At 40.3% G+C, this 27,477-nt stretch overlaps 1 protein-coding gene across 2 annotated transcripts in view; it reads left to right on the top strand.

Annotated features, from left to right (window-relative positions):
- Positions 1-27,477, top strand: part of TRPM1 (transient receptor potential cation channel subfamily M member 1) — a 78,225-nt gene that overhangs the window by 34,582 nt on the left and 16,166 nt on the right. For both annotated transcript variants that reach the window (XM_032342257.1, XM_032342258.1), the window contains 9 exons: positions 2,198-2,426; positions 9,626-9,748; positions 9,945-10,076; positions 12,209-12,337; positions 14,620-14,871; positions 16,028-16,202; positions 18,686-18,830; positions 20,162-20,364; positions 21,005-21,137. In XM_032342257.1, the coding sequence (XP_032198148.1) occupies positions 2,198-2,426; positions 9,626-9,748; positions 9,945-10,076; positions 12,209-12,337; positions 14,620-14,871; positions 16,028-16,202; positions 18,686-18,830; positions 20,162-20,364; positions 21,005-21,137 (1,521 nt within the window). The remainder of the gene's footprint in view (positions 1-2,197; positions 2,427-9,625; positions 9,749-9,944; positions 10,077-12,208; positions 12,338-14,619; positions 14,872-16,027; positions 16,203-18,685; positions 18,831-20,161; positions 20,365-21,004; positions 21,138-27,477) is intronic.

Raw genomic sequence — 27,477 nt, 5'->3', positions numbered from 1 at the left:
CCCATTATGTTGAAAGCTTGGTCATAAATCACTTTGTCCATATTGTCAATATTTTTCCTTCTGTTTCTCTGAGGTATTTCTAGACTGCCATTGTTTTGTTTTTTTACTGCCCTCTCATGGGAACTATGGAAACATAATGTTAAGGCAAAGACAGTGAAACAGATTTCCACACTGAAACACACAGAGGAGTACAACTCTAGTGACATTACCTCTCAATTTGACTTTCCCAAGTGCTCCCTCTCTCATTTAGGTGGGACAGGACAGCCAGAGGATCCTGCAGTTGGGTATTTCCCTTCTCCCAGGACAATTAGGCTCTCATAATACCCCAGTAAGTCAGTCTATGGCTAACTCTTCTTCTGGCAGGCCTTGTTAAGAAACAGGGCACACTGACTTATTTCTCTGTCTGTCTCTGCAGTTTTGGGAGCAGCAGTGTGTGCTGTGATCTCAATTCTCTTATGAGTTTAGAAGGGCTGTCAATTTTCAGTTTGTCCAGCTTTTCACTTATTGTGAGGACAGACTGGTCACTTCCAAGCCGCTTACGTGCAGAACCAAAACCCAGAAGTCCCAATACAACTTTATAGACCCAGGAACTTGAGGCCTACACAGGCAACTCTGCCAACATCTAACATCTTTCTTTTCTGAGGCGCACTGCTTTTATTTTCTAATAAAATTAGATATAGTGATTTCCAAAATCACTAGATTTCTAAATATTGGGAATTCAAGGTTATCTAAAGAAATAGGGCGGTATTCCCCTGTCTCAGTGGGTTGGTAAACACCGTCCCTCTGCTTCCTGGAGGATTCTCATGGTGATACGTCACCCTACAACCTTTAGGACCTGCGGCTAGAGAGCATTCCTTTACAGAGAACAGGGAAGGCCATTCCCCCACACATAATTCCTCCCTTCTGTATCTTCAGCTCATCATTGGAATGAAATCTTACAAAAAATGGAGAAACAAAAACTTCGTGAAGGGCGATCACTTTGGAACTTTATCTTAACCACATTCCATGAAAAATGTTGAAGGAACAGGGAATGTTTATGACTGCCATTGAGTACTGGAATGTCATGCAGAAAATGGAATAAGTTTTATGTTTACAGGGGTGCCGGGGTGGCTCAGTCAGTTAAACGTCTGCCTTCAGCTCGGGTCATGATCTCAGGGTCTTGGGATCTCAACTCAGTGGGGAGTCTGCTTCTTCCTCTCCCTCTGTGCTCTCTCTCTCGCTCACTCTCTCTCAAGTAAATAATTTTTTTTAAAAGATCTTAAAAAAAATTTGTATATTTGTAGTTCAACTTGTGTCATCCTCTCCTTCTCCTCAGCTTGGCTCCCCTTAATTTCCCATCCTCCACCTCCAACAACGGGGTCCTGGCTGCTCTAGGCCCCAGTGACAACTAGAGCCTGTCTCTCTCATTGCACTGAGTGTTGGATTCTCCTGTGACCACTGTGTTACTGAAATAATTGCTCACGTGCAGAGAAAGGCATCCATACAAACCTATGTGTTCACAAACAACATACTGGTATGACCAGAAGCTAGGTCAAGGAACAGGAACTTACCTAGACCTACCAGCCCTCCTGGTATCCCCCTGCAAAGTCCACTCATACACTCCATAGAAGGTAGCCATATTCTGACTTCCGTTGTCACAGGGACTTTGTTCCCCTTTCTGTCTCCATCCCTTTTCCAAGAACAGTCAAGGGAAAGAACTTCATCTCCTCGTTTCTGTGTCCCTGAGACCTGAGGGCAAATGTGGTGTCATTCTAAAGTCCATTTGCAGGGGCACTGGGTGGCTCAGTGGGTTAAGCTGCTGCTGCTTTTGGATCGGGTCATGATGCCAGGGTCCTGGGATCGAGCCCCGCAACGGGCTCTCTGCTCAGCAGGGAGCCTGCTTCCCCCCTCTCTCTGCCTGTCTCTCAGCCTACTATGTGATCGCTGTCTGTCAATTAAATAAATAAAATCTTAAAAAAAAAAAAACTTAAAGTCCATTTGCAGCAGGAGCAGTCAGTCCCCCAACATGACTGAACACAGAGCCCTGGTCTCAGCCATTCCCATCTGGGGACATACCCCATGAGCTTCCCAACCGCAGAATACTGGAAAGCAAGGATTCTGAGTCCTGTGGCTCCATGATGTCCCTGTGGACACGTCTCTCTAACAAAGAGTGTGTGGCCACTGCAGCTTCAGCCCTGGCTGGTTTCTTTCCCTCCAGAGACTTCGGCCAGCTTGCAGTGGAGTTGTTAGACCAGTCCTATAAGCATGATGAGCAGATCGCCATGAAACTGCTGACCTATGAGCTCAAGAACTGGAGCAACTCCACCTGCCTGAAGCTGGCGGTGGCGGCCAAACACCGGGACTTCATCGCTCACACCTGTAGCCAGATGCTGCTGACCGACATGTGGATGGGAAGGCTGCGGATGAGGAAAAACCCCGGCCTCAAAGTACGTAATGACGTGTTGTGAGCTCTGACTCTGCACCTTGCTGAGCTGGGCACTTCCTGTGGATTATTTCATTTACTCCTCTGAGCAACCCCACCAGAGAGATGCCTGTCTTACAGATGACTTAAGTAATTTGCCCAGGGTCTGAGCTGGGTAGGCGTGGATCCAGGACCTGAACCCAAGAGGTCTAATGCCCGACTTAATCACCGTGCCTGGCTTATGAAGCCTGGAGTCCACCCTAACTAACCACACGCCCCCTGGACAGGCCATCTACCTGCCATTAAAGCAAACATCTGAACTCTTTCTATAGATCCCGTTACAACTCTGAAATTGTGTAATATTAATTTGATTGGCAATGTTTTCCTTACATGGAGTTTGTAAGAGAATATGAGGTCATGCATGGGCTGGAAAAGGATGTAGTGGGTGGAAAAATGTATTGTAATGAAATCCTAGTTCTGCTGTTTACTACTGTTAATGACTAGGTTACCTTTCTTTCTTTCCTTCTTTCTTTCTTTTGTTAACGACTAGGTTACCTTTCTTTCTTTCTCTCTTTATTTTTCTTTCAAGTAGGCTTCACACCCAGCATCAAGCCTAATACAAGGCTTGAACTCATGACCCTGAGTTCAAGACCTGAGCTGAGATCAAGAGTTGGCTGCTTCACCAACTGAGCCACCCAGGCACACCAACTATTAGGTTGTCTTGAGGAGAGATTCTAATCTTCAGATAAGCCAGTCCCTCATGACAATATTATACCAATCTCATGGGAGAGCCATGAGGGTAAAGAAAAGACATTATATGTTATGCTGTGTGGTTCTGGCAAATAGAAGGCCCTCCGTGTCTTAAAATTTTGAAGGGGGACCGCCTGAGTGGCTCAGTGGGTTAAAGCCTCTGCCTTCGGTCAAGTCATGATCCCAGGGTCCTGGGATCTAGGCCCATATCCAGCTCTCTGCTTAGTGGAGAGCCTGCTTCCTCCTCTCTCTCTGCCTACCTCTCTACCTACTAGTGATCTCTGTCTGTCAAATAAATAAATAAATAAAGTCTTAAAAAAAATTGAAGGGGATGCTTTATCTCCATATGAGAACTGAGCATCAGGATTAAAAGTCAATGAGATTAAATGAGTTTAAGGAGTCAGTGAGATCCAAGAAGAAAGTGCTTCCAGTAAATTCCAATAAATTTCAATAAATAGATGGAATTACTGAGCAGCTACAAGTATCAGAGATACAGGTTAAGGAAATAAACACAGTTTATTTTTTCTTTTCTTTTTTTTTAAAATGAAAACAGTTTCTTAACAAGAAAATACTTTATGAGAAAATGGAAGGGGAATCAAATTCCAGGAAGAAAACAAAAGTTAAGGTTCAGTTAGGATTCAAATTAAAATTCAGAATGATTCTGAATGGCTGGTCGAATGTAAAAAAGACCATTTGATCTCTGATGCCAAGAACATGATCCTTCAGGGGAGCCAGAATTCTACATTAAAATTGCCATATGGCCGTGCAATAAACAATATTTATACAGTACTTAAAATGGAAATGCTTTTTCTTGGTTTTCAGCTTTTAGAATAATTCCACAGGCGAAGCCTTCAGTGAAGGCTCAAGAAAGATTCCTAAACAGGATACAAAAGTCACCAAGTATGAAAATACAGAAGCAAAGGCACTGCTTGGGAAAACTGGGTGATGGAAGGCAGAAAGGAGGGTAGTGAGAAGGATAGTGATCCATATTATAAAGCAGGCAATCGAGGGACACCTGGGTGGCTCAGTGGGTTAAGCCTCTGCCTTCGGTTCACGTCATGATCCCACGGTTCTGGGATTGAGCCCCCCATCCATCCGGGCTCTCTGCTCAGCAGGGAGCCCGCTTCCTCCTCTCTCTCTGCCTGCCTTTCTGCCTACTTGTGATCTCTGCCTGTCAAATAAATAATAAATAAAATCTTTTTTAAAAAGTGAAAAATAAAGTGGGCAATCAAGAGTATCGAAAGTTGCTGAGACAAGAGATAAGGATTTCAGTTTATCACAAAGGCATCTTCGTAGGAACTGAAAATATTCCTGTGCCTATTAAAAATGGAGCAGAAGAATAGGATGTCAATATATTACAAAGAAACAGCAGTATCAAATATCACTCAGGTTGTTAAAAATGTGAAATTGTTATCAGTAAGGATGAAAACCAGGAAAAGTTCAAAGTGATTATCTTAAAATATAATTCAAAGATTTCTCTTGAAGTCAAATGATTTGAAATTGTGTTGAAAAGACACATTCCCAAACTGAATTTATCAACCCAGGAGAGCCAACATCAACACACATTTTTAAATTAGTGGATTTTAGTGAAAAAGAAAAAATCTTCCGGGCATCCAGGCAAAACACAACCACAACAACAACAAGATTATTGTCAGACTTCAACAGCAGCCACTTGTGTCAGGGAGAAAAAAATGGAGTGTATCATATAAAGATACTCCCAGAAGAAAAATGACAGGCCAGGATTTTATATCCCCAAAAGTGACTGTTAAATATAAAGGGTATATACTAACTCTTACCAACAGGCAAGAACAGCAGGAAATACAGTTCCTAGGAGGCCATTCTGAAGACTCTATTAGGAGAATGAGGTTCCAAGAACCAAAATAACCAGAGAGGCATCAGTGTAAGGACTAGTTGTAAGCCTCAGATAGATTATTTATTTACAGTGCTGAGACTGGGGGAGGGCAAGAAGGAGACAGCATAATATGTAATGGCTATGTGTTCTGATAATGTAGATATAATAATTATTTTCAAAAGGTGGAGATAATCAGAGCACCTGTGCAAAGAAATTACTGTTTTCTTTTTTTTTAAAGATTTTATTTATTTATTTGACAGACAGAGATCACAAGTAGACAGAGAGGCAGGCAGAGAGAGAGGGGGAACCAGGCTCCCCACTGAGCAGAAGGTCCGATATGGGGCTCGATGCCAGGACCCTGAGATCATGACCCGAGCCGAAGGCAGAGGTTTAACCCACTGAGCCACCCAGGTACCCCCAAAATTACTGTTTTCAATAATCATAATTGATTATAGTAGTATTATCATTGTTATTCTGAAACTATAAAGTTAAAGCAACTGAGTAGTGAGGGATATTTTAATTCTAACATCGTGTCAGGCCTTGAGAACTAGGACTCAGTGTGGAACAAAAGGAAAGAAACATGGCTACAGTCTAAAAGGGGCAAGTAGAAAGCCTATAGTATTTAACTGGAAGCATCAATATGAACTTATTCCGTCTCTCACCAATGAAAAGCCTAGAAACAATGGCCTCCCCCAAAGTCACAGACATCTCCAATGCCCAGACTATGGTCTTAAAATAAATTTCCCACTAACTTGAGACAGAATTTCTTAGAGAAATGGTTCACTCCAGATCTGGAGATCTGGAAATGTACAAGATAAGCCCTGAACATCTTCACACATCAGATGGCAAAGAAACTCTCAAAGACCAGTACGGTAAGAACTAGGAGACCAGGAGCCCACTTGAAGAGGCTTCCACTGGCAAAGATGGGACAATTTGGCTTTCAATAACATTCCTAATAGCAATAGATGGAAACATATCGTACATGTTTAAATCCATGAGTTTATAATCATATGCTATTACTTTAGTGGATGATAAACCAATTCATTATCTGGAAGATAGCTGAATAAGAATTAAGCATTTAGCCCACATTTCCTACATGATCTCAACCATGGGTAACCACTGAGAGATGAAGCAAAATGTGAAAGTCCAACTAAAAATTTAAAAATGGGACGCCTGGGTGGCTCAGTTGGTTAAGCATCTGCCTTCTGCTCAGGTCATGACTTGGGTTCCAGAGATGGAACCCCACATCAGGATTCCTGCTCAGCAGGGGAGTCTGCTTCTCCTTCTCCTTCTGTCCCTCCCCTCTGCTTGTACTTATAGTCTATCTTTCAAATAAATAAATATTTTTTTAATTTTTATAAACATATAATGTATTATTAGCCCCAGGGGTACAGGTCTGTGAATCACCAGGTTTACACACTTCACAGCACTCACCATAGCACATACACTCCCCAATGTCCATAACCCCACCACCCTCTCCCTACCCCCCTACCCCCAACCCCCTCAGTTTGTTTTGTGACATTAAGAGTATCTTACAGTTTGTCTCCCTCCCAATCCCATCTTTAAACAAAATATTTAAAAAAAATAAATGATAGAGTTAGAATATCACCAATTCTCAACACCTTTCTCTCAACTAACAAATCTAACAGGGATCAGTGGCCCCTAAAATCACCAAGAGCTTCCTGATGAAAGAACACATTATCTACATTCTCAACAAGGGGCTTGAACCTGTGTCTGGTCAATAAAAGTATATTGTAAAAAGCAAAAAGATAAAGTTGAGATTAATTTTAGTATTTATTTAAACCATTATATACAAAATATTATCGTTTTGACATATCAATAGGAAAAAAATCATCAATGAGATCGTTAATATTCTGTTTCTGTTCTAAGTCTTTGAAATCTGATGAGTACTTTGCACTTCTGATTTAGACCAACCCCATTTCAAATGCTCCATAGCAACTTGTGACTCATGGACCCCAAACTGGACAAGCCAGGTCTAGGAATGCATGCTCAGGAGATAAAGCTGTAAAAGAACGGAAGGAACCTGTTCCTTTCAAGTCATGATGGAGGTCCCTCTGGAGATGGGCTTGTGATGCAGATGGGGTACATGAAGGGGCTTCTGCACCTACCAACTTTATCACTTGTGTGGGTTACAAGGATGCTCACCTTATGATGATTCATTAATCTCTGCCTTTGTGTGTGTGTGTGTATGTGTGTGTGTTTTGTATTTGTGTTTTGTTTTATGATAAAAAAAATATTTACAAGTTTGCCTCTGGGGAATAGGATTTGAGAAGAAGAGAGATGTGGCAGGGGACCTTCTCTTCACTCTGAGTCCATCCAGGACATGCAGATGTTCAATCACGTGCCCATGTTCTTTGATTTTTAAAATATAAATAAATAAAATTCAGAAAAGAGACCCAAGAAAGTTGATTAAGCTTCAATCGCTTCCTTTTTTTCCCCACTTAATTCTTCTCTTAAATATTACGTATGCCAAGAGGTATACATAATTTTAAGCACCAAATTTCTACATTGGGAGCCTGAAAATATACTTATTTTAAAGCAATAATGGTCTGGATCATTCTTTTTTGTTGTTCTTTTAAACCTAACTTTTTAAGGTAGTTAATATGATATGCACAAAAATTAAAACAAAGCTATTTAAAAGGATAAATGACAAGTCTCCCTCCTACACCTGCCCTCGTCTGACCTGTTCCCACCCAGCAGCAATTACGATACTCGTTCCTTGTGTGTCCTTCCATATATAAAGCTACTAGGAGTGACCATTCTCTTTGTAGCCTCTTTTTCACAGGAGCTGCCATACTCACTCTTTAGTACCTTGCTTTTGCACGTTAATCTGGGAGCTCTTTCCATATCATTATATAGGAAGTTCTTGTTCTTTCCCAGCTGGCTTGTATCCCATTATTTCAGATTAAAATTTAGTCAGTCCCCTCCGAGCCCATGGAGGGCACTCCTGTCTTGTGGTCTTGTGGTATCATACCCACTGCCACAGTGAATGCGCTTGGACACAAATCGTGTCTCATATATCTGTTAGATAAATGTTCAGAAGTGGAATTGGTGGCCCCGTGGGGATAGGTGCTTGCAACTTGGATAGGTTTGACCAGCCTCCCTCCGTGGGGATGGTTCCAATTTACACTTCCACCGACAATGTAGGAGAATGTCTGTTTTCCCACAGTCTCCCCAACACAGCAGCGGTGGGGGGCGGGGAGTAAACTTTTGAATTTTTCTAATCTGATGTTAAACAACAACACCCTTGTGTAGTTACTGTGCATTTATCTTATGAGTGAGGGTGAGAATATTTTCCTCTCAGTACCAATGTCTCCATTCACAGCCTTTGCCTATTTTTCTGTTGGATTGTTGGCATTTTTTTCTCAATTTCTAGGAACTCCTTTCTAATTAGAGAGATTAGCCTTTTGCCTGTCACGTGAGCTGCAAATATGTTTTCCCATGAGTTGTTTTCTACTTTGATTAAGACTTTTTTGTTGTTGTTGTTTTGTTTTTGGTTTTTTGCTGTACAGAACTTTGTGTTTTTTTTAAAAATAGATTTTTTAAATTAAGGTATAATTGCTTCTTGATTTGTGGGCATAGTTAGAAAGGTCTTCCTCCAACCATCCTTTTTCTAAAAAATTCTCACATGATTTTTTTTATAGTTTTTTCACATTCTTCCCATACCACCACCTTTTTTTTTTTTCTTTTGTGAAATCTTTAATCTTTCATTTAGGCTGGGCAGAGGTAGAATCCCCCTTAATTGTGTTCTGGATAATCATGCAGTTTCTCAATACCACTTTTATTAAATAGTCCTTCTTTATTCTTCCAATTTGAGGTGGTACTTTTACCTTATACTAATTTTCGATGTGTATTTGAATCTATTTCTGGACTTTCTATTCTATTCCTTTGTTCTATCCATGCACCTATATCATACTATCTTAATTATGGATTTTTTTATTGTATATACTTTTTAATATATGGTAGAAATAACCCCTTTGTAGTGTTCTTAATAATGGATCACTGAGGGATCACTCAAACTCAGCACTGAACATTGGGAACAGATTTCTGTATTGGTGGTACACATCACAGCACCGATAAAAATGACAACAAAGTTTTCCATCCATGGGCCAGGCCATCCTTTTGTCTAGATCTAGCCCAAATTACATTTGTCTTTTAATTCTTGATCCATACATTCACATTTACATCTAAGTCATTTCTATATAAAATATTTTCTACCTACTTTACTAAAGGTATTATTATTTATTTATTCTCACTCATATTACTATATTTTAATTTAATGATTTACCTTCTTTGAAATTCAATGTAAGCTCTCTGCTTTTTAAGACAGGATTCCACACAATACTGTTTGCTGTCTCTCTGAAATAATTTGGTGAAAGTTCTTAAATTTTTCACAGTCTGCAACTCTGCCAATATGTCAAAGCACGTAAGCCCCAGAACATCAGAGCAGTGACAAAGCTCTTCTAGAACTGCTCAATTTATTGAGTAACACTGAAGGTCATAATTTAAAATTTTTACATATACTAGGATCATTTTCTAGAATTGCCAGAGCTTAAAAATCTAAAAATCTTTTAAAAAATTTTTTTTCTCATTCTATGTAGGTTATAATGGGGATTCTTTTTCCCCCTACCATCTTGTTTTTGGAGTTTCGCACATATGATGACTTCTCATATCAGACATCCAAGGACAACGAAGACGGCAAAGAGAAAGAGGAGGAGAATGTGGTTGGTACTGCCCTTGATCGCAACAGTATCCGTTCACGCTCATGCTCAAAATTGTTGAGACTTCTCTTGCCATGAGTTTAGAAATCACAATAATGGGGGAACTCGGTGTAATTCTTTATTTTTGAAGACATCTATCTGTTAACTGCTGTGCACTTCCCATTTAGCAACCTGCTTGCTGTGTGCCGTTGTTTTGCAGGATGCAAATGCAGACACTGGTTCAAAAAAGGGTGATGAGGAAAATGAGCACAAAAAGCAAAAGAGCATCCCCATAGGAACGAAGATCTGTGAATTCTATAATGCTCCCATTGTCAAGTTCTGGTTCTATACGGTAAGGCTTCCTCATTAGCGTTTGCTAAGTGTTGAATACATAGAATTTTGAAACTTGAGAAACGTGTCAAACATGTCAAAGGCTTTTTAACAGATGTTTTAAAGTTCACAGAATTAAAACGAATTATGAAAACAAAGCCAGGACTGATTCAAATCTTCAGCTGAAACTGTATCTGGGATCTTGTCCTATATTTACATGCATGTAGGTATATGGCCCTCCTAGCCCCAAATACACCATCTTGTAAAACAAAACAGTCCTGTTTGCTTAAGATGAAGGATTTTTTAAAAAAATGCCTTTGGTAATAAAAACTTAGAGAAATACAGTTTTATTTTTAAACCAACAAAGATGACTCGGGATTTAAACAGCAAACTCATAGGTGCCATTTTTCCCCCATAATATCAGTGGGGTTACCAAAGCAGTGTGGTTGAACCCAGATCACAAACTCCTAGAACAGGGGAGCAAGTCAAGTCTTCTCCACTCTGAAATGCACACCCAACTGACCACTGCTTGGCTGCACACTCTCTTCCAGATGCCTTTGGTGGCCACTATCTCCCCATCCCCAAGAGTGAGGCAAGAGTGTTACATCTGTAACAAGATGTGTAACAATAAGAGTGTTAATCTGGAGCATCTTGTTACATCTGTAACAAGAGTGGCCCTGGCTTTACACGTGCCTGCTTATGACTCTCACAGATAGGCTCTGGCTGCAGGAGGTCCCAGCAGGCAAGCAGAGGCTCCCACAACCATTGCAGGCTGGGGAGGGTGCTACAAGACCTGGGGCATGAAGTCCCAAGCACCAAGCTACAGCCTACACCAGGCAGGTCCTGGCATGTGGTTCCATTTGGGACCAGGCAGGAGCAGGTGATGGGAAGTGAGGGATGGGTCCGAGGCTGTAAATGGAACATTAGGCCATAGGGTAGGCAGTAGGCAGAGGAAGTCTGCGTGGGGAATCAGATCAGCTGTGGACCTGGACACTGAACCTTCTGGTGGCCACAGCTGGTGATGAGAGAAGCCACTGCTACCCACCTGCTCTGGTCAGAACCAGCGGAGTACTGCTGATACACCTGGCCTGCAAGAGAGTCCAGCACAGGGCAGAGCCAGGAGGCAGAGGAGCCCCAGTGTCACCCCGCACCTCTGAATACTATCTCTGGCCTGTGGGAGGACATAGCACATTTTAGAGTTTCCCAGGGGATTCTGATGAAGCCCAATTTTCCGATCTGCTTCTAATCCTTCTGCAAAGAATAAATCATGGGTGCAAGGGATTTTACCTATATTACCGGTAAAGATTATACAACCGGGAGGGCTGGAAGGTGAATAAAAAAAAAAAAAAGAAAAAAACTAACAACAACAACAAAAAAAAACCCCTGCTACATCACAAATACACAATTGCTAGAACAACCCCCTCCTATCACACAACCCCACTGCCGTAAGTCCTGAAGAGCCCTGGGCCAGCAAGAGGACCTGGAGGTGAAGTTTCATCCACTCCACAGTGAATCGCCTCAGACAATCAACTTCAGATCACCTGCCTCCACCCCATGCCTCATTCCCATATGTCTCCAAACTCTGCATCTTTTCTTGCCACAAAGATAGGGAGCACGTTGTGGCCACATCAAAGACTAGATATGTAGATCCTAATTGTAGGGACTCCGGACAGCTTTGTGCACCTGGGCAGACAGCTTTCACTCCCCCGCTTCTAACCTCCTGTATCTGTCGGCAGGGTAAAGATTCAAGAGGGAAATTTGCAAAGCAGGGAGAATAAGTAACATTTTCCAACTTCCAGGAATGTAGAAGACACATCAGTGAAATATTAAAAATTTCCCCATCTATCATAATTTTGTGCAGCTCCATAATCGCCCCACAAGAGTGGTAGTGGCCAGAAATACATCTTCATGTAGAAAATGAAATGCCAATGTCCTTATCATCCTAAAGCATACAATGCCTCCTGACCTGCCCCAAAGTTTATCTGCACTGGTGATGTGAACAGAAGGTTTCCTCTAGATGAGTCAGTCCAGTTGGAAATGCAAATTTTAGAAGACCTGTCAACCTGAAAATAGGATTTCAAAGTTGTTGTTGTTTTTTTTCCCCCAGCATGTGTTATCTCCCCAAACACTGCTAACAGTTGTTCTGCCCTTCAGATATCATACTTGGGCTACCTACTGCTATTCAACTATGTCATCCTGGTGCGGATGGAACGCTGGCCCTGTCTCCAGGAGTGGATTGTCATCTCCTACATTGTGAGCCTGGCATTAGAGAAAATACGAGAGGTGATTATTCCAAAGTCCTGTCCCAGGCCCAGTGAACGCTGACTTCAATTCAGATATAGCTTCTTACTGCAAAAACACTCCATGCAAATCATGAGTGACATGATACCATGATATCATGGTACCTTTTTCTCTTTTGGGCTATCACAATCCCAAGTTTATTCCATTCCCTTGCTTAAGATGTCTATGTCCTCTGCTTCTGATTTGAATCTGTAGATCAAAACACAAAGCAGGGCACGTGGGTGGCTCAGTGGGTTAAGCCTCTGCCTTCTGCTCAGATCGTGATCTCAGGGTCCTGGTGTAGAGCCCCACATGGGACTCTCTGCTTAGCAGGGAGCCTGCTTCCCTTCCTCTCTCTCTCTGCCTGCCTCTCTGCCTACTTGTGAGCTCTCTGTCTGTCAAATAAATAAATAAAATCTTAAAAAAAAACACACACACACGCATACACGCACACAAAGAATAATAAGCGATGTTTAGTAGTAAAAACCATCTCAGATCCTGTAAAAGCAATAATCAATGCTGCCAGGAAATAAACCAATTACTAAAACAGGGTACAAATTTTGGCTTCTTACTGGGAACTGAAACTAAAAACAAAGAGAGACCCAAGATGATGTTTTACCTACAACTTAGGACTCAGAATCATGACTCCCTGTCACCTACAATGGGGACTCTACCTTCTTATTAAGAAAGAGCTCTCAGGAGATTCTGAGAGTGTGGCAGAGGAAAGAAGGCCAGGCACTTTTCTTCAAGTTTTAACTCACTATATTAGCTTGTAAAGAGAAAGCTGACATCCAAGTAAAAAATGAATTTGAACTGGAAGAGCACACAGAAGCCTTTCATGTGTCTCTTCCAACTAATACAGACCCAGTACTATTATTTTGCCATTGTTATTAACCCTTTCACCGAACTGAAAACAAACAAACAAACTAATTAACAAACAAACAAAAAACCACTACTGGCAACTCCTTCCCAGCCGAGGTAGTTTGATGTTGTCCGTCTAATGAGAGACTGAGACACAAAAAAGTGCAGAAGCCAACATCTTTCAACCCATCTCCTTTGCTACTAGTCTTTCTTTTCCAGGTGGCTTCAACAAAGTCTGCAGGTGTTACCACTGGGATTCCCCAAGTGGCCTGCCGTGCCATCCCCATGCCACCATGATCCACTGAGCACCAGCCATGTGCTACTGTACTGCTCTTTTTTTATTAATATTTTATTTATTTATTTGACAGACAGAGATCACAAGTAGTCAGAGAGGCAGGCAGAGGAGGAGGATATGAAGCAGGCTCCCTGCTGAACAGATCAAACCCCAATGCAGGGCTTGATCCCAGGACCCTGAGATCATGACCTGAGCCGAAGGCAGAGACTTAACCCACTGAGCCACCCAGGCGCCCCTGTTAAATGTTTTTAATTTTACCCTGAGGAAGTAGTGATTTTTAATCAGTGGTGGGGTTCTTTTTAAGATTTGAGATTTTTATTTATTTATTTATTTGACAGAGATCACCAGCAGGCAGAGAGGCAGGCAGAAAGAGAGGAGGAAGCAGGTTTCCTGCCAAGCAGAGAGCCCGATGATCCCAGGACCTCGAGATCATAACCTGATTTATTTGAGAAAGAGAGTGTGCATGGGGGAAGAGGCAGAGGGAAAGTCTCAAGCAGACTCCCTGCAGAGCACAGAGCACAACACTGAGCCCAGGGCTCAGGGCTCAGGATCCTGAGATCGTGACCTGAGCCATAATCCAGAGTCAGATGCTTAACTGACTGAGACACCCAGGAACCCCAAATAAATGGTGATTTTTAAAGAGTAATATCTCAAGGAGGAGAAAACTCATTTAACCTTCCCCTCACTTCTCATATCTAAGTTGCAAAGGAATTGTGGCAAACAAACAGCTAGCCCAATTCTGCTATCTCCACCTTTCGTGAGACCACCTGGGTGTATCTCCGCTGTAGACTTTCCTCCTGAACTAATTCTGGAACGTGGGCTGACGGGCACATATCCAGAGAATTAAAAAGAAATCTAGAGGCAGCTGCTTTAATTTCACCCAGAAGGACATAATTTGGAAGGCATTTCCTGAGAATTTGTGAAACACTGAATCTAGGAATATAGAGGATTCCGTGGAATTTCCCTTTCGAGATATCTTTCTCCATCTGAGAAGATTAGTGTTTAAAGGTCTTAAGTAGGAAATGGGACCAGATGCCCTGGAATGTTCCACCAGTCCTATCTTTCCAAGATTCGAAGAGGTTTCCAACACAGCACTCCCTGTTTATTGTTCTTTGGCAATTGTTTTCAGATCCTCATGTCAGAGCCAGGCAAACTCAGCCAGAAAATAAAAGTTTGGCTTCAGGAGTACTGGAATATCACGGATCTTGTGGCCATTTCCACGTTCATGATTGGAGCAATCCTTCGCCTACAGAAGCAGCCATATATGGGCTATGGACGAGTGATCTACTGTGTGGATATCATCTTCTGGTACATCCGTGTCCTGGACATCTTTGGTGTCAACAAGTATCTGGGGCCCTATGTGATGATGATTGGAAAGATGGTTAGTACTGGCATCCCATTAGGAGATAGGGATGTTGTGGTTGTGGTGAAGACCTGAGACCAGGCCTTGAGTGTGGCTTTGTTAGGCTTCATTTAGTCTTTCCTTTGCAGTTGGTTTTTTGCAGGAAACACTTTTGCTTTAAAATACATAGTTTTCCTACATGTTAATACTGCATGTATATGTATATACCCAGTATATACTACTTTATATAGAGAAATATATCTACTGTATATATGTACAATACTAATATTGTATATGTATATGTATGTGTATATATATTATATATACACATTATATATATGTACATATATACATATATATATCGTAATAATCTGGCTCATAACATAGGATGAAAGCCAGAAACACATGGGGCCTAAGGTCACACCCCCTCCTGTATTCCAAACAGTCTTCAGCCCATGTACTCTGGCCTGGAGTGGGCACAGGCAATTCATGTTATAAAGGCCAAGACAAATCCATGGCAACATTTCTTCCAGATTAAATCATACAATATGAAAGAAAAAGAAATGAGGCAGCAGACCATCCTTATATCACCTAAAATAGCTTCAGTGTTAGGACTGGTCCCAGAGGAAAGGAAATCTCTTAAGTTTAGGAATAACTCTTTATAGCACAAGCCATTTTGAGTGAAGGAATATATGGTTTAGCTTATCCTGGCAAGGGCTCTCATCTTCAGGGATATCCAAAATTAGGAATTACACCAGTTCAGTATCCACAGTAACCAGAGCATTGCTCACTGTAACCACGCAGCATTTGTGTAATGAATGAATAAATATTCTGTACTCTCAATTCATTTTCTTGTTCCTTTCTTAGATATCTCCTCCTCTGTCTCCCTGAAAAATTCCCAGGCTTACCCCATAATTCTTCCGTTTCTCTATTTGCTGTTGTTAAGAGAGGAATATTTGTTTATGGGCAACAAAAGCAGAAAAGAGTAAGAGCAAATGAGGAAGTCAGCATTCTAGAATAAGATGTATGTGTTGCGTAGCATATAAAAACTAGGAGCCCATGGATGAGATGGAGAGAAAGGAAAGAGGCTCTCTTCATCCTAATTAAACACTCATGAAGTCATCAAGGAGAGCAAAAGCAAGAGAACCTGGTCCATGAGTCAAAACAGTAAGAGACTCATTTTCTTTCTATTCAGATGATTGACATGCTGTATTTTGTGGTCATCATGCTGGTTGTGCTGATGAGTTTTGGAGTAGCCCGTCAAGCCATTTTGCACCCAGATGAGGAGCCTTCCTGGAAATTGGCCCGAAACATCTTCTACATGCCCTACTGGATGATCTATGGAGAGGTGTTTGCAGACCAGATAGACCGTAAGAATAGAATTGATAGTAAGATTCTCTTCCCTGCTTCTGAGGCAGATGATCAGTTCCAAATTAATGGAAGAGCATGTGTTAATTTGGAAATGAATTACTTTTTATTCTGCCACAAGCATCAAATTATTTTATGAAGGAATAAGTGCAGAATATGCAATGTGGATTTTTGAGCCATCAGTCATTTCTTCTATTCTAAAAACCATTAACCAGAATTTCGAAAGAGTCTCCCATTCTTTTAGCTGGACCTGGTGAACATCTTATCCTGTGAATATAATCCCAGTGCCAATATCCCAATATTTCTTCAACCTAAATCTCTTTCTACCACAAGACAGAATGGGTAGTGTTATTCCAATAGACTGAGATGATAAGCATGACAGCGTGACTGGTGCCTTGAGTCACCCTCGTCTTCAGGCTTCTTCGAAGCCCATGATCCACATGGCTATCAATTTCCTCTTCACTTATGGGGTTCAATTTTTCAAAAATTTTATTATCAACAATAATCTGAATGTTAGCCGAGGAAATGAGCCATAATCTTATGTGAATTTCTGAGGGGCACAGGACCCAGCTCCTCTCCAGGCTGAGCTGCCAGGTCATGGTGTCTCTTGTGTCATAGGAAGTAAAGCTCAAATGTTCTTATACCTATTTCACCTGACCAGTTAATGTCCCACAGATGAATGAGGCTCTTCACACCTGTTTTTGTGTCCAGAGCCATACCTTCATTTGTATGTTGTGCTCTGTCACAGAGATACAGATACAACAGCACATCTGCTATTTCCAGTATTCTGCTTCTTGGGCATAGATGGTCTTGAACATCCTCTTCTTGTATGAAATGCAGGATTCTCAGTATATCTCCTGCCACTGGTTTAGACTGATAACTAGTTCAACCAATGCCCTCTACCTAGCTTTTATAATGTGATTCCGAACACATCATTACCACCTGTACATCTCAAAGTCAATTGTTGAATGTGTTTGTACGTTGGTAAACTGAAACATAAAAATCTAACTTGCTTTCATAAGAATAGTTGCTTTAGTAAATGTATGATCCAGACATAGATTGTGGTATTTTTATTTTTTATTATTGAATTGGGTAATAAGAAGATAAAGAGACAAACGAGGCTATTTTCAGTAACACTATTAAATGTTAGGTTTTGATTCTTGATCTGATTATTGCATAATAATTTTTCACTTATTTGTGCTTATGAGGTTTTTGAATTGGGCTATGGAGAATGCCTGATTAGTTAACCAGTTGGTTAAAATGATCATCTGCCAGTAGCCTCATATCTTTTTCACAGTATTGTTAACTAGTTAGCTTTTTATTGTTTATGACATATGGTAAAATCAATATTCATGAAATATATATGAATTTTCTAGAATTAATAATGTATACAGTTTCATCTAAATAGACCACTGCTTCCAAGTGTGAATCTATAATTCCCAAACTTGAGTACTTTGCATTTTGTGACAACCAAAACCATTCTTGTCTTGTTAATCATTTGTTTTACTTTTTTCTCAACTGTCATCTTATTTTCTTTCCTCCCTTCCTGTCACACCTAAAAAACCCCCAAAACCCTGCTTTCCAATTGCTCTATAGTCTACGCCATGGAAATTAATCGTAAGTTTACACAGAATTGATGACTTCACTCCATGAAGTGTCTGTATTAATCGGTCTCTCCCTTAGCTAATTACTGACAGCCTTACACTGGTTTTAAATACCTCTCTTGTTTTCTGGTATCAGAAACAAGGTTTGTTGTTTGTTTGTTTGTTTGTTTTCGGTGTCAGAAAACAAGAGAGGTTTAAACTGTAAGTAAGTAAAAAGTAGGTAGACTATAAATTCACGGACGTTACTTCACTGATCACTGTTGGGATCATTCTATTTTTTATTTCAGGACATAGGTTCTATAGAATCAAAGTGGTATTTTGAATGAACTAAGAGAAAGAAAAGGTGATTTTCCAAAAATGACACCAGAAACTTTGATTAATGGATTTGAGGGTAGGGGGCATCCTTAACTCGTTCCTCATAACAAAATTATTGCTGAAGTTCATGTACAAGTGAAACCAAGGAGACAACATGAGGTGATGTTAAATAATCAGATTATCTATTATCCATTAGTAATTAGCTTGATAACAGTACAGAAAAAAAGATTTATCTGCTTAGAAATATAATTTCTAATGTATATGAAAAACGCAAATACAGAAATGGGAAAATGCTTAGAAATATAATTTCTAATGTATATGAAAAACGCAAATACAGAAATGGGAAAATGTTTATAAATACGTCAAGTCAAGAATGACTATCACGGAGTGCAGAAATGAGTTTTTTTTTCTTTGTATGAATTGATATTTTTCATATGGAATACTATTGCTTATGAAATCAGGGAAAAATCATCTTAAAAAAGAAATAGATTGTGTAATGGCATATGTAAGTTATTTATTCTATTCATTTTATGTAAAAAGTACAAGAAGACAAACTTTTGTTTCAGCTCCTTGTGGTGACAACCAGTATGATGAGGAAGGCAAGCGGCTTCCTCCTTGTATCCCGGGTGCCTGGCTCACACCGGCCATCATGGCGTGTTACCTACTGGTGGCCAACATCCTGCTGGTGAACTTGCTTATTGCAGTTTTCAAGTATGTATTAAGGCTCTCGACTGCTTGCCTATTATTTATTGCATTACAGATTCCCAGTTTAATCTTGGAACACTCATGCGGCCATGGGTTTACACAGAATTTCAGTGGGGCTTTTAAATATGCAGAGTTTTTGCAATCTCTTTCATTCAAACTTAATCAGCCTTCATGTATTCGTGAATCAAAAGTTGACACTTAAATACATCAAAAATTTTTTTGATGGTTCAATATTTTATTTTTTATTGAAGTATAATTAACATACCGTGTTGTATCAGTTTCAGGTATAGAGTACAATGATACAATAATTCTGCGCATTACTCAGTGCTCAACAGGCTGTGATTAGTGTACTGTTAATCCCCTTTAATCCATTTCACCTATTCCCCCACCCACCTCCCCTCCGGCAACCACCAGTTTGTTCCCTGTGTTTAAGAGTCTGGTTTTTTTTTTTTTCTTTCATCTCTTTTTTCTTTGTTTGTTTTGTTTCTTATATTCCACATACTTATGAAACCATATGATATTTGTCTTTGTCTTAAATACATTTAAACTCAATCTTGGTTAGTATTTTAGCACTTAAACATGTATTTTAATCTGATGAAAATATTTCCTTAGATGAAAGTCTCCTGGAATAGGGAAGATTTGATCAAGGCATGCCTTTAATTCATTATCACAGGCACAGAAAGCAATGTCAACTTCATAAGCTGTGACAATTATTGTGATATAATATAAAATGTTCTCCTAATTATTAACAGAATAGAAGATAAAATGGCCTTGGAAAGAGATGGCTTAAATTATAAAATCAAGTGTCTTGTAAAACTTGCCCATTTTGGCATGATGTGTTGAGCATGTGACCATGCTTAATAAATGATTTTTTTAAAATTCTAGCTTCTAAGATGAAAATATAAGGGAAAAATACTTCACAGAAATATAGAATCTTAGAGATAATCAGGGCTTTGGAAAGAATCTGGTTCAAACTCTTATTCAAGTGTATTTCAGGTTTAAATACTTCAAAATGCTTAGCTGAATAGCTCCTACCTTTAAAAATATGAAATAATATTTTCTTGAGCATATGAATCAGTAGACTGTGGTATGGTGTCTCAAGAAAGCAGTAGGTAGCCATTTTAATATACTTAATCCTTAATTATTTATATAAGTAAAATGTCCTTGGGTGTAGATAATCCACAATGATAGATAAACCAAAAGGGTAATTCAGGAGTCAGTACTAAAGGGCACTAAAAGGTCCTTTCACTGTTTATTTTCATTTCGATGTGAGTGACTGATTGTCCTGGGAAATCAAAATGAAAAGCAAAATAACTAAACCTTTATTCTTTTTAAAGCAATACTTTCTTTGAAGTCAAGTCCATATCCAACCAGGTGTGGAAATTCCAGCGATATCAGCTGATAATGACATTTCATGACCGGCCAGTCCTACCTCCACCAATGATCATTTTAAGCCACATCTATATAATCATCATGCGTCTCAGTGGCCGCTGTAGGAAGAAAAGAGAAGGGGACCAAGACGAACAGGATCGTGGGCTGAGTATGTACAGGACTCTTTCATTTCTATCCTGCACTAATTTCAAGAGGGTTCTAACTGGGCACCCTCCCAAAAATCTCGCTGAACTACTTAATTGTGGGAAAACATAACACCCGAGTCCAACTGCTGTTCTTTGCAGAACGCTTCTCATTTTATGTTGATTTTATTCCAGTTCTGTTAGTTGGTGAGTAATTCATGTTACTGAAAGCTTGCTCATGAAGAGATTAGAAATCGAGAGAGTTCTTGAGAATGACTTGTCTGTATAAATTCAATGCCCCTTTAAGAATGTTTCCACCTGTTGCATCTCAAAAGGATAGGAAAATAATGCTGTTCACCTGACTCCATCCATAAGACAGATGCAACAGTTTCTCCAGTAAAGAGTACTTGGCTTCACTTTGCAAATAGCTGTAAGAGTTGTGTTTTGTGTTAAAAAGTGAGCCATTCTGCTCCAATGGGAAGATGATCGTCGCATACTGCAACCTGTTTGAGTAAAACAATTGGAGTAGTGGGAGAACCACCTACCAGTGTCGGGGAAAGGAGCTTAATTCCGGTTGGGTTGTGAAATTCGCAATGGCGCAACTCAATTGATTCTTCGTGGACAGGGCTCATTTCTCACGTGGCAAACCCTTCTCCCTTCACGCAGAGCTGTTTCTCAGCGACGAGGAGCTGAAGAGGCTGCACGAGTTCGAGGAGCAGTGTGTCCAGGAGCACTTCCAGGAGAAGGAGGACGAGCAGCAGTCGTCCAGCGACGAGCGCATCCGCGTCACTTGTGAGAGGTGAGCCCAGCACGGGGCCAGGGCCCAGCCGCGGGCCAAGGGTGTGCGGCCCACTCTGCCCCATTCTAAGAGAGATGCCGATGTTCATATAAATGTTCCCTCCAAGTTCTCTTGTTGGTTCACACTTTACGTGTTTTCTCCCGAAAGAGTGGGAAAATATCTCGTGTGAAAAGGTGATTGTAAATTGTATCTAGAAGTGAATGATGGGGTGTATTGCAAATACCCCAGACCCAAACTAAAGCAAACCAAAAGCCCCTGACAGTTCTTGCCCAGCCCCAGAGTGGGAGATTTGGCTGCAGGACCCTGCACGAATGAAGAGAAAAATCAGCCGCTGGGCTGTGTAAAGGCTAGGGAAGCGGTCTTTTGACTGGTGGTTACCTTTGTCAAGGATGGTATTCCCCTAGGGACTGACCTGCTCATCCCACCTTAATGTTCTTGTTGCTCCTTTCCCAGAATGCAGAATGAATGAATGAACACATGTGTGAGCCAATCTGTGAATGGGCAAATGAAGGCAGGTGAGGGAGAACCAGAAAGGGTGACATTTTCCAACCTTTTCATTATTGCTCCTCCTGCAGCTGAGAACGAGAAACCAGCGAAGGGTAGACAGGAACAATAAAACCACACTATCTGTATTTTTTAATCATATAATTTTTAAGAAACTTTATCACTTAATAAAAGAAATGTAAGCTATTATTATTATTATTACTAAGACTGCGATCATTGATAAAACATCGTTCCAAAGAGTTTAACCAACAATGCAGGTAGAAGGATGACACCTACGGGAATTCTAGCTGATCATTCTGTCTTTCAGTACTCAGAATTAAAGTTTCTTGGTACAACTACCTGTATATATTGATAAACATAAAGACATTCACAAGAATGTTTCAGCACACCATCCAATCAAGGGCCTCAACCACTACAACAGAATTTAATACCCTTGAAGTCTCCCTGCTGTACACATTCCAGCCAGTGACTCTGCCACAGCCCACAGGCTCCAGGTCTCTGGCCCATCTCCCCTCCTAGCCCTAGTCACCTTGTAATCCAGTCTACCAAATTCAAGGATAATCTGCACCAACATTTGGCCTTAATAAGGCACATTTTCAAAACTACTTTTAAATGCATCTTTTCTGTTTTAATAGGAACTGTTAAGCTTTCAAGATACAAACATTATTTCTTCCTGAGAAAGAGAAGTTACTTCCATCTTAATAATCTAAAATCTCAACTTTTTAGTTAGACATTAACTTGGATTTAATCACGGCCAGTAATTTACAATGGAAATTGTGCTCTGTTTCACTCTGCTTCTGCCCCATCCCCCTTCCCCCAGCATTGTTTGGATTTTTACCGTTCTTGGAGCAAGCCTCCAAGAATGTGGTTATCAGGTCACTACCAAACTGCATTTTCCTCTTGGGGCTTCGTGCACACGTAATAGGAATGAAAGTGTGCTGGGCAGTAAAAACATCTACTTCCCGTTTCTCTTGGCTGAGATCTCTGGGAGTGATCGGAGTACATTCCTGCCCCTCCGGTTCCCTTGTTGACCCTTTCAAGGCTGAATCACAGGTGAATATCAGAGACAAATGGAGGAGGAGGTTTGGGGAAAAGGTACTTTTTCTTCACTCTTAACCTCAGGACATCTGAGGTCCTAAGGTGGAAGAATAGAAATAAAATTCGTTACTTTACCTAAATTTGACACCTGTGATAATTTTTTAAATCAAATTTTTGAGTACTCATATATTTCTGCCATTTAAAAAAATCTACTTTATATGTTGGCTTATTTTCATTTTCCACATCACCATTTGCCATTTGAGGATTCTCCTTATCATCCCCGGCACCATTCTATCTGCAGGATCTGGTTAGGAGTGAGTCTTCTGACCTCCTAAGATGCGCTTGGCATCAGTCCCTGCTGTTGGCTGGTAGCTTTCAAAACCTGAGCCAGCAATTTGCATGACTCAGTCTAACAAACGTGTTCACACAGGAAGTTTACATGCTTCTGCTCCTCCTTGCAGGGTGTTTTGAGGGCTTATGCGCAGGAACCAAATTCATGGCTTTCCCTTAACGTTTAGAGAGTAATATATGAAGTTCTAACAATTTCACCTAACTTCACCATTTCTTGAGATCTAACATTTAGTGTCCCAATCAGAGATTTACATTATGATCCAGTTTTTAATTAATACAGCCTTGAAGCAGGGTATTTGGCCCAAAGTCCCATGCAGCATATCCACTTAGCTGACTTACGACAATGCACTGAAGGTCTTCCTCCCAAATTTGGACATCCTCTTGCATGCTCTGGGCTCTGAGAGTGGCACCACTAGCCATTTCATTTGACACTGTCAAATCATCAAATTCTGCTTTCTTCCCCCTGTGAATGAATCATGCCCCCCCCCCCACACACACACACTTCTTTCCTTCTCTACCACCAGCACACCAGTACAAGCTACCATCATTTTCCACCAGGATTCCTGTGGTTGCTTGGAGAGCATTTGAGCTCTGAGAGCATCTGAGCTCTCCATAATCATTTCCACTCTTTCAATTCATTGTGCACTCACTAGACTCGAATCCCGTTGCATTGCTCCCCATCAGCTCTCTTTAAAAGTCTTTCAGTGGCTCCCATTGCTCCCAGCTCCAGTATCACCCTGGACTGCCCTCCCTTCATGCTTGGTTTGCCAGTCTTGTCAGCCTTCTTTCATTTCCTTAAAGTCACCACTCCCTTCCTGCCATAGGGGTTTTTACACATGTTGTAACCTCTGTCTACGCATCCTTTGGATCTCTGCTCAAATGTCATTTCCTTCTGGAAAACTTCCCTGACTGCCTCACACCTTAGACTAGGTCAAGAAGCCTGCACATCTCCACATAGCAAGACCTTGAGTTTTTGAATGAAAGGATTAAGTAAAAAGTTCTTGTTCTGACTTGAATGTAAATTTCCATCCTATCCTCAATGAATATCAAATAAGATATCAACTATGCTTCCTCTGGGTTTGTGACTTTGATTTCGCTATTGGCAACCAGGAAGAATTTCAGTATACAAATCATTCTGCTACCCATAATTGTCAGGGAGAATCTTTAATATCAGCAACACCAAAACAGCTGGTGGTGTTGAAGGGTGTTATTTCTTTGCTTGAAAGTTTAATATCATGTAACCTAGAGGGCTGGTGGAAGAACATTTTACAAATACATCTGCCAGCACAACCAAAGTAGAATTTGTCAACCTAGATATTTATCATATATATATTATATCATATCATATCATATATAGGCTAATACCTAGTAACATGTATCTTTATCAATCACAACTAGAAGGCCATCTCTGTGTCTCTTGAAAATCCAGGGTTGAGCACATCATTCCTTTTGTGGTTGGGCATCCCTCAGTTCACAGGTTCAAGAGCAATTGAGTTGAAAAGAATCTTTTCTAAAAAAATTTTGTCCAAGTTTCAACTTCCTTTTCTTGAACAATGAGAATTATGTAATCCAGTGTGTTTTCCTTTTTTCCATGGCATCAAGGAAGCTTAGCACCAATTTACTATTTAATTAAAACAGGTATATTATTATAGATTTTTGGAATGCATGGTATACATTGCCTCCTTATTACCTCTTCTTCATTCATATCTTCCACTTAAATGAACTTTCATTTTGCATGTATGATATTTTCAAGTATGCAGACCATAATTCATAAATCATACATTTTAAATGCTATTGGTCTTGTACTTAAGCATCTATAGATCTTAGACTAGCCAAACCTATAATAGAAGGTTTGGATTCCCCCCAAAACCTCTGGGTCAACTGGTTTCTTGTCATATTTGTGGATCTGGGTTAAGGTATTGGGTTTCCTCTAGGCTTGATTAGGAATGAAGCGATTCATGGTCTTGAGATCTTATTTGGCATCCTTTTCCCAAGTAATCAAGTAGAGAGAGGGGTAACAGAGATTATAACAAGAAAGACAAGAAGGAGGGAAATGAGATAGTCAGTAGAAGAAGACCCGAAAGAGAGATGGGCCTCAGAAAGGAGGTGGATAATTCCTCTGACGTAGAAATTAATAGAGTCAAAGTTGCTTGGATTATGGGGAAAGGGTGGGATTAAATGTGGGAGTTTTAATGTGTCTAGTAAATGACAATCTTGTTCCTTACCTGACCTTTGAGAGCCAATTCAAGGACAGAGGCAGATATCAGGCAGATAGAGATAAAAATAGTATTGGCTTTACTAGTAATAAAGGTGCTAGAGGATGTGGTTCAGTTGTTGCCAAATTCACAGAATTAGCCAGAATTAGCCATAGCCACTCAGTCACAGGCACCTGAAGACCTCTGTTCTCACAGGCAGAATCAGCTTTCCCCACGAAGCTTACCGTTTGAACAAAACAAAGTGAGAGCCCATGCTCTCTGCAGGCAGCTGGCTCTCAAAGAGAGAGAGAAAAAAGTAAGCTGGTGTCGTGGTCCCCAAATTCCAACCAGAAAATCAGTCCTCCTCAAGAATAAATAAAGGACTGGAGAGAGGCCAAGAGTTTTACACTAATAGAAAGTCCAGACACATGGGAAGGAATGATAAGAATGGGGAAAGAGTACCCCTAGCAATATTACAGACTTAAAGCCTCTAAGGAGGATTCGAGTTCACCTTTAGGGGAAATGTGATAGGAAAGGAGCTAGCCAAGCGATTGCTCAGCAGGAATATTTAGGATGTAATGAAATTAGCTAATATGACTTTGTATTGGGCCAAGTCAAGGTGACTCCTATGACCTTCATCAGTGACTCTCTACAGCCCCAGGGCAAGAATGCAGTTAGTGAATGAAGCATGGGGCATAGCAAAAGGGAGGCTGAAAGGGACCTGTGATCCCGAGAACCAATCAATGGGAATACCACAATGATGTTAGTGTTTGCAAATGGTAGCATAAACATTTTACAGTGCCTCAAGATACCATTTTTCCCTGCCCAGTTGTGGAGTCCTAGTGGCAATAGAGGAAGGAGTAGAGTTGGCACTGTTATATGAAAATAAGTGAAAGAGAACCGAGGATATTATTAAGAGCTTCAGTGAGGAGCTGACCTGAGTCTTGCCTGACAGAAAGTGGAATATAGCCGGAAAAGTCCACTGATTTAGATGACTTGAATTCTAGAAACCAAGGAGGTATGAAGTATGGCCATGTTGGTATATATAATGATGTGGCCTAGAGTTAAGATCCTAGAGAGCTTAATACTCTTTTAGTAGTCTTCAGTATTTTGTTTATTAAAAACAATGAGAAAGCCAAAATATTTAAGACTTAAATCTTGTTCTTCATTTAGTCTTTCACATATAAAAACTCGGTAAGTAAGCACAACCAGGTTCCATCTTGAGTGTTCTCACCATAATTACTAAACTTAAAAGGCAACCTCATACAAAGATGGAAATTAAAATAACTGGATATAAAATTTGGACTGGATGAAACAAGTTTATGATCTGTAGACCTGGAATAAAATTACAGGGTAAGAATAGTCTTAGAACTCAATATAGAATACCATGGGACCTTGAAACATGGGTTTCTTCAAGTATAAACTGGATCTAGTTGTTCCACTAACATTGTTTTTAGGTTAACATTGAGTTCTATCATTAAGGAAATGTTCCCATATAATTTATAAGATGCCTTACAGGTGAAGAGTAATGATTGCACATGAAAAGATGACGGCACATAAAACAGGTTTTGGTAACTACCATGCTACAAAACTCCAAATATCTAAGTTCTGTCCTTAGGAAATACACAAGAGACTCTTACCATGAGAATATGAATTTTGACCTTATATTTAATATATAAGAGTCTATGAAACTCCAATAAACTTATGCCGTCTATCGGTATTCTCTTGGAAGTTACTACAAAGTGCCACACATTTATATATTGTTGTACCTAGTAGTTGAATGAAATGGAAAACTTTATTTACAATACCTTAAAAACAACAACAACAAAAAAAAACACTGTGTTTTCATTAAGCTCCTTTCAAGTTTAATAGTACAATGTCCAAAACCAAATATCCTAAATAACCAATACATGAAAATAACAATGAAAGCATCTGGAGATTTGCAATCACACCCCTTCACATGGTCATGTTATTGTACACTTGCATAGCATTCATACCTCACAGAGTGCTTTCATTTACACAATTTCACTTAATTGTGGAACACACAACACAACACTATCATGCTACCACTGTTGTTGTTGCTGCCTATGCTGATGTTGTGTATTGTCACTGGTGGGGATGCCGGAGCACTCCATCCCTAACATGAATATGGCCACATCTCAAAGAGAATACTGAAGTTGATAAAATGTTGATCCTTAATAGCCCTTCTTTTTTTTCTTGAAAACAAAGTCCTGATATGCAATGTCAGTTGC

This window comes from Mustela erminea, chromosome 5 (assembly GCF_009829155.1).
Source record: "Mustela erminea isolate mMusErm1 chromosome 5, mMusErm1.Pri, whole genome shotgun sequence".
Classification (NCBI taxonomy): domain Eukaryota; kingdom Metazoa; phylum Chordata; class Mammalia; order Carnivora; family Mustelidae; genus Mustela; species Mustela erminea.
The sequence above is the reverse complement of the archived record's forward strand: the minus strand, read 5'-3'. Positions and strand labels throughout refer to the sequence as shown.